Source organism: Cyprinodon tularosa, unplaced genomic scaffold, assembly GCF_016077235.1.
Source record: "Cyprinodon tularosa strain WSP-4 unplaced genomic scaffold, ASM1607723v1 ctg872, whole genome shotgun sequence".
NCBI classification, from domain to species: domain Eukaryota; kingdom Metazoa; phylum Chordata; class Actinopteri; order Cyprinodontiformes; family Cyprinodontidae; genus Cyprinodon; species Cyprinodon tularosa.
In genome coordinates, this window is record NW_024039643.1 from 164,242 (window position 1) to 175,451 (window position 11,210).

General features: G+C 40.3%; 1 protein-coding gene across 1 annotated transcript; it reads left to right on the plus strand.

Moving 5' to 3' along the window:
* Nucleotides 1-886: 886 nt before the first annotated feature.
* tmed4 (transmembrane p24 trafficking protein 4) lies at nucleotides 887-11,090 on the plus strand. The gene is made up of 5 exons (XM_038273466.1): nucleotides 887-1,089; nucleotides 4,716-4,816; nucleotides 4,890-5,015; nucleotides 9,396-9,542; nucleotides 9,616-11,090. Exons 1-5 carry the CDS (start codon nucleotides 951-953, stop codon nucleotides 9,763-9,765), a joined length of 663 nt encoding a protein of 220 aa, XP_038129394.1. The 5' UTR covers nucleotides 887-950; the 3' UTR covers nucleotides 9,766-11,090.
* Nucleotides 11,091-11,210: the final 120 nt, after the last annotated feature.

The following is an 11,210-nucleotide window of genomic DNA, read 5'->3' on the forward strand; positions in this document are numbered from 1 at the left end:
TCTTTATTTTTTTCCTTATGTCTTGTATAAATGATGCTGTTTAGATTGTTACTGGGAAAGATTCACTTTAAGGAGATAATCTAATCTAACAGCTGGAATTATGAATTAAATAATGACATTTAACCATTTGGTTTAATTGGATGGGTGGATCACAACAAGAGAAATATAACTTATGTTTGATCTCCGGTCCTTTATTTATCAGGGAATAATCTCATGTAATGCAAAAAGGAAAAAGCATTCGAAGTTTTAACAGAATTTATTCAAATTATAAGAAAACATTTGATAATAAGAAAATAAGACAGAGAAACGTCTCCTGCACCTAAAGCCTCCACCGGCAGAAGGAAAGGGAGCAATAACTTAGATTATTGCATAAAGTAACAGAAATACACAGATCAGCATATATGAATAAAATTTCTACATCTATCTCTGACATTTAAACTGTTTTAAACTTGGAAATAAGACACACAACTAAGATACAGTATAAATATAATTCATATCTTTGGTCAAATGTTGTCAAAGTTTGATGCTGCATGATAGAAGAAACTGTAAAACTTCAGGAGTTTGTTACCAGACTACCACTTCTATTTAAGATTAAAAAAAAATATCCATATTTAGATTGTAACAATAATCATGATAACCTTTGCTTGTCATTAGAGCTATATTTTTTTTAAGATTCATTTGTTGTTATTTGTTAAATAGTTCCCCAATATGAGGCCTTTTCTGGTAAGCACATGATCTAACTTATATAATATTTAATTGGGGATTTTTTTAAACGTGGAGCGTGTATAGGGAGCTTTAAACTTCCAAGGAAAAAACAAAAACAAAGCTGCTTTTGAAAGCGACTGTGCCTGTTAGTCTAAACCCAGGGCAGAGAGCTCCCAGGCAGCAGGAAATCCCCTTCCTTGTTCCGCAGAGAGGCTGCTGATGCTCGCTGCAGAAAAGGAGGCGACATGATGCTCTCCATCCCCGCCGCTGCTCTCTCTGTCCTGCTAGCCTGCATCCACACCAGCTATGCTCTCTACTTCCACATCGGAGAGACAGAGAAAAAATGCTTCGTAGAAGAGATTCCCGATGAGACCATGGTCATCGGTAAGCTAGCGGCTGGTTAGCATGAAACCAGCTAGCTATGCTAACAGCTGAAGCAGAATGATGACCTCACTGGCTGGATTGCTGGGATTCTATGAAACAATATGAAATTTGCACCTTGTTAGATTTAATATTCACACTTTAACATGTTTTCACTTTTACTAAAGGAGCTGCTAGCTGTGGAGCTAAGAGCTGTGCGGCTAACAGCTGTGGAGCTAACAGCTATAAAGCTAACAGCTGTGCAGCTGACAGCTATAAAGCTAACAGCTGTGGAACTACCAGCTATAAAGCTAACAGCTGTGGAGCTAACACCAATAAAGCTAATAGCTGTGGAGCTAACAACTATTAAGCTAATAGCTGTGGAGCTAACAGCTATAAAGTTTACGGCTGTGGAGCTTACAGCTGTGGAATGTCGACAAGAAGTGTTTGAGGCTCGGTGGATGGTCGTTTGGTGCATGGCGCGTGTTTTGAAGCTGCTTATGGAGAAATGTCTTGGGCCGTGAGTAGTGAGGAAACAGGAAGCGATTCTTGTGGGATGGAAGAGGGAAATAGTGACAATGAAGGTTGGAAAATAGCAACATCAAAAAATGAGAAAAAGCGGAAAAAACAGAGATCAGTTCAAGGGGAATCTAGTTCAGAACAATCCAGTGATGATCATTCCATACATTCCACAGCACAACAAAATGAATTCAAAGTCATATTCAAAGTCGTTAATCAGGCAGACTCTTTTACAAATTGGAATCCGGTTCACTTAACAAAAACCATCAATAAACTTGTCGGAGAAGTCAAAGGTGCCAGAATTCTGTACAGTGGAGACCTGCTAATTAACTGCAGAGACAGCGCCCAGCAAGGCAAAGCAATACGTATCAACAAAATTGACGGGATAAGAGTTCAGTGCAGCCTAATGGAGAACAAAAAGATCAGCAGGGGAGTCATTGGAGGAGTTCCTCTAAAAATTTCTGAAAAAGAGATTCTGGAAAACATAAGCGGTGCAAAAGTAAAAGAAGTAAAACGGTTAAAAACAACAAGAAACGGAGAAAGATCTGACAGTTTATCTGTGCTAATTAAATTCGAAGAAGAGCAATTACCAAGCAAAGTATTCATCGGTTACATAAGCTATAATGTCAAAATCTACAATCCTCCACCATTGAGATGTTTCAAATGCCAAAAATTCGGTCACGTTGCAGCAGTTTGTAAAGGGAAACAGAGGTGTGGAAGGTGTGCAGGAGAACATGAGTACGGAAAATGTGGAAAAGAAGCTAAAATAAAATGCTGTAATTGTGGTGGAGAACATACTGCTGCCTATCGCGGCTGTGAAGCAAGCAAAAGGTCTGAGGAAATTAAAAAAATGAAATTTGAGCTCGGAATAACCTACGCTGAAGCTGCAAAAAGGATCCCATCTCAGTCAGAAAAACCCAAACCTACAGTTCAACACACAGCAAATTCCAAACCTCTAGAGAAATCTCCAAAAATTAATGAAGACTCACTTATTGTTAAAAAGACAAATTTTGTTCTTTTCATGGTAGAAGTAATTAATTGTACTGCACAGACAACAAAAAAAACGGAAAAAATCAAAATAATAGTGAAGGCTGCAGAAAAATATCTGGACATTAAAGATTTGAACTGGGAGATGGTTGGAAGTATGATGGGAGGACCGATGGGACCATCAGAAACTGGCAGAGTTAAGATGACCTAGAGTAAATTAAAATTATATGGGCAAATGTGATTTAGTATTATGTTGGTTTAAGTTACACAGGTTTTTTTTTTTTTTTTTTTTTTTTTTTTTTTTTTTTTTTTTTTTTTTTTTTTTTTTTTTTGGGGGGGGGGGTGAATCGTTTCCTGTTATCTTGCTTTACTCCATATCAGTTGGTGGCGGTAATGCACAATTCACAAGTCTGCCAACCGCCATAAAATCCCATAAGAAGAAGAAGAAGCTTACAGCTGTGGAGCTAACAGCTATAAAGCTAACAGCTGTGGAGCTTACAGCTGTGAGGCTATAAGCTGTGAAGCTAACAGCTATAAAAATAACAGCTGTGAAGCTAACAGTTGTGGACCTAACAACTGTGAAGGGGATTGTATTTGAGTCAATGAGTCAATGCAATCAACTGGTTTTCCTTAGATAGAAAACTTTGTATCAATTTGATCTGGTTGAACTGTAAAGTGCCTTGAGATGACGTGTTGTGAATTTGGCGCTATATAAATAAACTGAATTGAATTGAATTGAATTGAAATTGAATTGAATTGAATTGAATTGAATTGAATTGAATTGAAGCTATAAGCTGTGAAGCTAACAGCTATAAAAAAAAACAGCTGTGAAGCTAACAGCTATAAAAATAACAGCTGTGAAGCTAACAGTTGTGGACCTAACAACTGTGAAGCTATAAGCTGTGAAGCTAACAGCTATAAAAAAAACAGCTGTGAAGCTAACAGTTGTGGACCTAACAGCTGTGAAGCTATAAGTTGTGAAGCTAACAGCTATAAAGTTAACAGCTGTGGAGCTAGCAGCTTTGGAGCTAACAGCTGTGAAGCTATAAGTTGTGAAGCTAACAGCTATAAAGTTAACAGCTGTGGAGCTAGCAGCTGTGAAGCTAAATTATCAAATGAATTATCAAATGAATTATCAGAGTTCAAACAGTTAATTTAATTGGATTTAAAAGCCCAGTGACGATCCCATGGCATGTTTAGGCGCTCCACAGTTCTGATCAAACTGCTCTGATGCTAATGAGGTTACCATAAGGCTGGATAATATGACTTAATCATGTTTCACAACAAACAATGAAATTAAAAGTAATTATATTTTTGCAGCGAGTTTTAATCACACAGCGAGCTGCTTTCCCAGTTATGAGAAGACATCCAAGCTCCATAGAGTGAAGAACTATGGTTGCTCTGAGCTACAGAAGCCCGTAGGGTGAATTAGTGAAAAAATATTTTCTTTCCCAAAAATGAAATCTTCATAAAAAAAAAAACAAAGGTTGATCAAATCAATCAACCGTCCCACCTTAGTATGTTTAGAAGGATTGAGGTAAGGGGGGTGCTGGCCTAGTGGTTAGAGCAGCTCTCTGTGATGTGAGAAGGTTGCAAGTTCGATCCCCACAGACTGCCACTCTGGGTCCCTGAGTAAGACCCTTAACCCCACACTGCTCCCCAGGCGCCGTGCAATGGCAGCCCCCTGCTCCCCAAGGGGATGGATTAAATGCAGAGAGGGAATTTCTCCACTGTGAGATCAATAAAGTCCAAAGTATTATTAAAAGCCTTTTTTATGTACAATAAACAGATTATTTGAACATTATTTTATACCCTGATCTGCCAGGGACATAGATAATTTGAGTTTAAACTGTTTTTAGGGCTGTTTTTTTGTTTAAATCTTGGTCTGACTCAGGAAAACAAAGTGATGTTTGGTCAAAGTTAGACGTTTATAAATGAGTAAAGCCATTTAGCACTGAAGCCTGTTTCCAGTTTAGAACCAGTAGGTCCAGTGGGTCGGCATGTGAAGCCAGACGTCTTATTGAAACCTTTCGCACACTGCGCCGTTATCGCTCTACTGTAAAATGGACAGACTAGGATTGTTAAAACGATCATTTCAAGCTGCCGTGCTTTGAAACGCTGAAGGATTTTGACCTGTTTGGCAGGAAAGTACCGGACTCAGCTGTGGGACAAGCAGACCAGCTCCTTCCTTCCCTCCACCCCGGGCCTCGGGATGCACGTGGAGATCAAGGATCCGGACACAAAGGTAGACTGAGAGGAGATGCTCTGATGAAAGCCGTCACTTTAACGCTGAGGGTCTGTCTGCTGGTTTGTTCCAGATCATCCTGTCTCGTCAGTACGGCTCAGAGGGACGCTTCACCTTCACCTCCCACACCCCTGGAGAGCATCAGATCTGTTTGCACTCCAATTCCACCAAGATGGCTCTGTTTGCTGGCGGGAAGCTGGTAGGAAGCTCGACTCAGATCATTTTAACCGCTGAGCTGCAATAAGGCCTATCAGCCCCATTTCCACTACCCTTTAGAAACCATGCAGAGATCAGGCCGAGCACGGTAACTGTTATGGAAGTAAATCTGTTTCGCTTGGATTTGAATTAAAAATGCCACTGAAATTTAAATGTTGTATATTTGTACTTACAGTGCTAAAATATATTTGGAACACATTTTTGACCTAAAAAAAAATTAATTGTCATTATTTCTACACAGTTGAAATGTAATTTATTTTCTCTTCAAGCTAAAAATTCACATTACTAATTTACAGTGATTACATTTTCAATACTTATGTTTCAGTTTAATTTTTGAGTTTTAAAAAATCGCCATATACAAAAATTCAACCTTTCAAAATTCAAACTTAAAGCTACAGTGTGTAATAATTACAGGCATATAAAGTCAGAAGTTTAATATATTATACATAACTATGTTATTTATCATCACCTATGAGCTCAGCCTTTTAACCGTAATATTTGCGTTGCCTTAGAATTCGTTATTTATAATTACATAGGAGCGGGTCTCGCAGCCATGGAGGCTGACATCTTTGCGCTACGGCAGCGCAGAGGCAACAAACTAGCGATTGCGAGATCTCCCATTACGCTCAAAAATAACTACGGCAAGTTGAGAGAGATTAACTGAGACGGTACTGAACAATAGATGGCAGTATTATGCCTGAGAAGCGTTTAGTCTGCCTGAAACCAAAGAAGAAGAAGAAGCAGGTATACTGCGCCTCAGTAACAAGAAAGGTGAACAAGGCGGCAGGCGTGAGTGACTTTGCAAACTGTTTGGCACTGTGTGGCCAAACATCAGACGAATGGAGGATCATGCCTACTCTGTATCACATCGAAAAGCGGCGGACACCGAACCCCCGTCATCTAAGAAGCGGAAACACGACGAGAATAAACGCAAGAGTGACAAGAAACGACAAAAAACACGGATCAACATTGGCACGGCATTTACACGATGGAAGTCACTGATGGAGGAAAAAGGTTTTCAAAGTGACGCTCAAGTTGCCAGTTTTCTCTTGGACAGGTAATTAATCCTACACACACAATTGTCTAATATCACTGCAGTTTTTGGAGTACAGGATGCTCAGACCTGTCTAAAACAATAACATGCTGCGTGATGATGCTGTTACTCTCCAGTATACTTATTCAGCAACGTCCCTGACGTTTCACAGGTAATGATTCAGTAATTTTCTGTAAAATAATTTTCTGGATATATACCTCGGTTACTTCTCTCCGGCTCCTTTGGAGATCTTCAAGCCTTTCCTCCTCTGCTCTCACCCCGCTGGCTCCCCTCTCTCGCCTGGCCCTAGCTGCACGCCCTCTTCCTCTCCCTCTTCCTCGCCTTGTAACCCCCGTGCCACAAACAAGACTTGGACTCTGTAAACGGGGAATATATATTCTTCCAGCGAACACAATCTCACTGTTAAACTAATGACTACAATTACTTCGTCTGTTTATATCACCATGCAAAGCAGCTCACCAAAACGTCACAACGACGTAGAAAAAATAACGGGTATATTTATTATCTTAAGTCTACATGAAATCTATACCCTACACAGACTAATGAAATACTATCTGTAAAATTATCTATGTAAACAAACCTCATCACTTGAGAAGGTAGGTGATGCGGACGTCGTGGAAGACATTTTGTCCCGTAACGCTCGCCTTACTGTTGGGGGGAGAAGCGGTGGGGGGGAGATGTTCATGTTGCTGCGGTCTGCAGTCTGACCGCTAAATGTCGCCAAAAATTACACACTGTAGCTTTAATATTTTCAGCCTCCTGAGATTCAACTGGCTCTATTTCACTTCACGCTAACTCAACGGTGAGTTTATTACTTTCCTTTTTCCGTAGCTGAGTTAGCGTTAGCTTGCATGACCGGCTCCGTCATGCTGGTTTTCCTTCCGTATGAGCGCCGCAAGCGTCACGTCACGTGACTAAGAAAACCTAACGGGATTGGCTGGGTGTTGGACGCCACAATCCATTGCTAATGTCTGTGACCTGAAGTAACCCTTCCCTTTTTACACTAAATTTAGACGCAAAATTTAAGACGGTGAAATAGAGCCAGTTGAATCTCAGGAGGCTGAAAATATTAAGTTTGAATTTTGAAAGGTTGAATTTTTGTATATGCAGATTTTTTTTAACACTCAAAAATTTAACTGAAAAATTAGTATTGAAAATTGAATCACTTTGAAATGTGAATTTTTAGCTTCAAGAGAAAATAACAAATGAAATTTCAACTGTGTAGAAATAATGACAATTAATTTTTTTTAAGTCAAAAATGTGTTCTGAATATATTTTATCACTGAAACAGTAAGAACAAACATACAACATAAAAATTTCAGTGGCATTTTTAATTCAAATCCCAGCGACACAAATTTACTTCCATAACTGTTGAGTGTAAATGGTACGCAGAACTGAATCCTGCTAACATGGTACTAGTTCATCAGTAGGGCTCGGCCCAGTGATGATTCTGCTTAGCAGTGGGATGAACCTCAACGTCTGTCGTTGTTTCCTGCGTCTGGAAGCCCTGATTAGACCATCGTTTGTCGTATCCACTTCCCAAAAGCCGACTCTGTCAAGTAAATTCACCAAAGGCTGCCTTCTTCGCCTGATTCTCCGCAAACTCCCTGAATGTTACAGGCGCCGCCATCTTGGTATGCTTCTTTCCCTCTAGAAAGCAGTATTACCATAGATCGCCACTAGGAGGCGAGGAACCTAGCATGATGTGTCGTAAGGAACCGAGCTTGGCACACATCGGTTGCAGAGGGGAGTGAAAATGGGGTTCTGAGGTCTTTAATTTGGTTTAATCTTTAGTTTGAACGTAAAATAATCTGACTGAGAACAGAACCGAAGGTTAGCATCAGGGAATTTAAATTTGAGCCTCCTTCAGGGCGACATTCGCCTTGGTTTGCTTCTTTCTGATTTTGGCTTAAATCTTAGAAATGAAACTAAGTTTTTTCAAACAGATGATATTTAACTTACTATTCCTATTGGTGCAGAATCCTTTCATGATGATGTTGGCATGGTAACCAAAGGGAATATTTACATATTTAGGATGTTTAAAGCAATTATTTATATTCTAAACATTTTTTTTCAGAGTAAAACCATTCTGCTCCACTATAGATGTCCTGTAGATGTATTTAAAAAGTTGTAGCCTTGACCTTTGATCTTTAACTATATTTCATCTTAAGGAATAAAATGCTATTATTACTAATCTAAACCTTCATGCGTTGAATGTGAAAGGAGAGAGGCTGGATCACAATGCTGATATTTTTATGTTTGATGCTTATTTTCAGTACTTTTCAGAATAACCTTTAGCTGCCAGACTTTGGTCTTTTCCAGCTTTGAACTTCTAGGCCAGAGGTCACGGATCATTGGACCATGGGTCTGGATCCGGACCCACCTGCTGGCTAATCCAGACCCAACCTGATTTAAAACATTTATAAATTACTGAACTAACTTCACTTGAGCCTCTTCTCCTGTTAATACGGTAAAGCCCTGGGGAGCGTCCGGCTCCAGGCTGCACGTGATCCAAATGAGCCAATGAGCTGTCAGTCTGGGTTGCTGCTGCTGCTACTTTTAGACACAGCAGGCAAACCTGTGGCAAGCCGGGCGATGGGAAAGAAGGAGAAGACCATGAGAAAAAGAGAGCAGAGAAAGTGTGGACTGCTGGAAGAACTGCAGTGAACTGGCGAAAGAAAAGTGAAATGGCGTGCTCAAAGATGACCCTGCACATTTAGAGGATGTTTGGCTCAACCTGCTGCTGTGAAGCAGGATTCTCCACCATGAACAGAATCAACAATAAATCTGGATCCAGGCTCAGAATGAGCTCCTTGATATGTGCTTGAGAATGGCTTAGTCTCTGGTTAAACCCAGGTTTAAAGCCTTGCAGGGCAGCCTAAAGCCCACTGCCAACATTAAGACAGAAAAAAGAAAGAAAATAACAAACGATCAGTTCAGGTGTTTTATAAAATTTGTGAATCAGGAAATTGTCTATAAACCAATGTATAACATAGATGCATTAAAACCTGCTTTTTATTGAAGTGTTAAATTCTGTTTAAAGTAACAGATTATAATTAAAAATCTTTCCAGACCTTTACAGGATGATGATTTTCTGTATTCGGACCCCGCTGATCTTTAATTGGTTACCCCTGGTTCAGAGGTTGGATGGTTTGACCTGCTTTATAAATGAAGCTCAATCAGTCTGAACGTGAAGCGTTATTGATAGTCAGTTATTTTCATCCCATTCAGACTAAAGACGCATATTTGGGATTATTGGTACATGAAGCAAGAGTTTCCTAAATCTGCTCCTCCTCCTGAATGTTGCAGAGGGTCCATCTGGACATCCAGGTTGGAGAACACACCAACAACTACCCTGAAATCGCTGCAAAGGACAAACTGACGGAGCTGGAGCTGCGAGTGCGGCAGCTGCTGGACCAGGTGGAGCAGATCCAGAAGGAGCAGAACTACCAGAGGGTGAGTGAGTGAGTGAAGCTGCAGACGTCTGCAGCAGCTGCAGCTGCTCACCGGCTGCTTTCTGTTTCTGCAGTACCGGGAGGAGAGGTTCCGCATGACCAGCGAGAGCACCAACCAGCGCGTCCTCTGGTGGTCCATCGCTCAGACCTTCATCCTCATCGTCACGGGGATCTGGCAGATGAGGCACCTGAAAAGCTTCTTTGAGGCCAAGAAGCTGGTTTAGGATCTTCTGGGAGATTTGGACTGAACAGATGAGCAGAAACATCTGGGAGGAGATCCGGTTTCCAGCCAGAGGCCTGAAAAGGAAGCTTCTCCTTTTCACCCGTTTATTTGGGACCCAGCGGACATTTTTCTGTTCATTATGTGGTTTTTAATGTCTGTGGAAAAACTCAGTAGCCAAGTTTCCATTTGGTGAATCCGTTTTTATTTTTCAGCTCATTTCTGATCCTGTTCTGTAGGTTATTGATGCTGCAGGTCGGTTTGCCGTTAATGGATGTTCTGCTCCATCTTGTTCATGTTTAAAGCAGCAGAATAGCTTTAAAACACGAACCTGTGAGATAACCAGGCCACCGTAGACTGGCACCCGGCGTCCTCGTCCTGCAGACCGTCCAGAGGAACACGCCGGGTTCTGATGGTGGGGTCTGCAGACGCGTCCCATCACCGTCACTCTGCTTCTTTACGGCGCCTCTTATCTGTGCAGGTCTCAGTTCTGATGACCAATCAGGGAGCAGCATCCAGCTCAGAGGGGGTGGGGCCCAGTTTAGCTTCATAGAAGTCAGAGTTATGTGCAGATGGAGCTGCAGTAACTGAACCTGTCTGAACCGTTGGATATTTGCTTTGTCCTCAACTTCTTCCTGATGGTTTTATTTTCCAGGAATGTCTCTGATCTGCTGCTTTAAAGCGATTCAGGAACGTCGATCCGTGATCCGCTTCATCCCAGTCCTCCTGTTAGGGGTCATAATGTTTCGCCTGGTTCCACATGATACATTAGCCTGTTAGCATGCTAACAGGAAGTGCTTTTAAAACATTTTCCTTCAGGAACTTTTCAGATTTACCACCCGTGTTTATAAATATGTTAGTTTGTGTTTCATTTATTCAGTTTCTAGTAAAAATTAAAGTTTTATAAAAACCTTAAAGCCTGAATATTTGAAGGCTAGAAAACGGATTCTTCTACTTTATTCAGTTTTTTCTGATGGTTCAAACAGAACTACAGGATCAAAGTTTTGTTTCTAGAAAATTATTTTTTAAATTTGAAAAAAGTGCAGCTTGTGAACATAAGTAAATTTTCTCTTTAGTTTCTGTATTTAAGTGTCTGAAATCCTTGAATGGATTCGAACCTTCGTCTTTGTTTAGGATCGATGTTACCGACTGTTTCCTGCTGGTCTTTACCGGCTGAATCTCACAGTTCAATCTTATTTATTTAAAACTTACAGAATGTTTATTTTTATGTGTTTTTTTTATTTATTTTTTGTGGACGTGAGGCAAATATTTTCTGTTTGAAATTTTTGAACCTGAACTGTTTATTAAAACCAACTTTGTCTCAGAAAATCAATAAAAACACAGAAATTAATAATTTTAACAGTAAATTTATTGCTTGGCTTTGGTCTCGCCACTAAAACCAAACAAAGCTGAGATGCCTCACATTAATAAGGACACATCTAAGCACAC

Excerpts from the sequence above, each read along its gene's own strand:
- tmed4 (XM_038273466.1), top strand. The coding sequence starts at position 951 with ATGATGCTCTCCATCCCCGCCGCTGCTCTCTCTGTCCTGCTAGCCTGC. Across the intron at positions 4,817-4,889 it reads TCAAGGATCCGGACACAAAG|ATCATCCTGTCTCGTCAGTA; the intron begins GTAGACTGAGAG and ends GGTTTGTTCCAG. Across the intron at positions 5,016-9,395 it reads TGTTTGCTGGCGGGAAGCTG|AGGGTCCATCTGGACATCCA; the intron begins GTAGGAAGCTCG and ends TGAATGTTGCAG.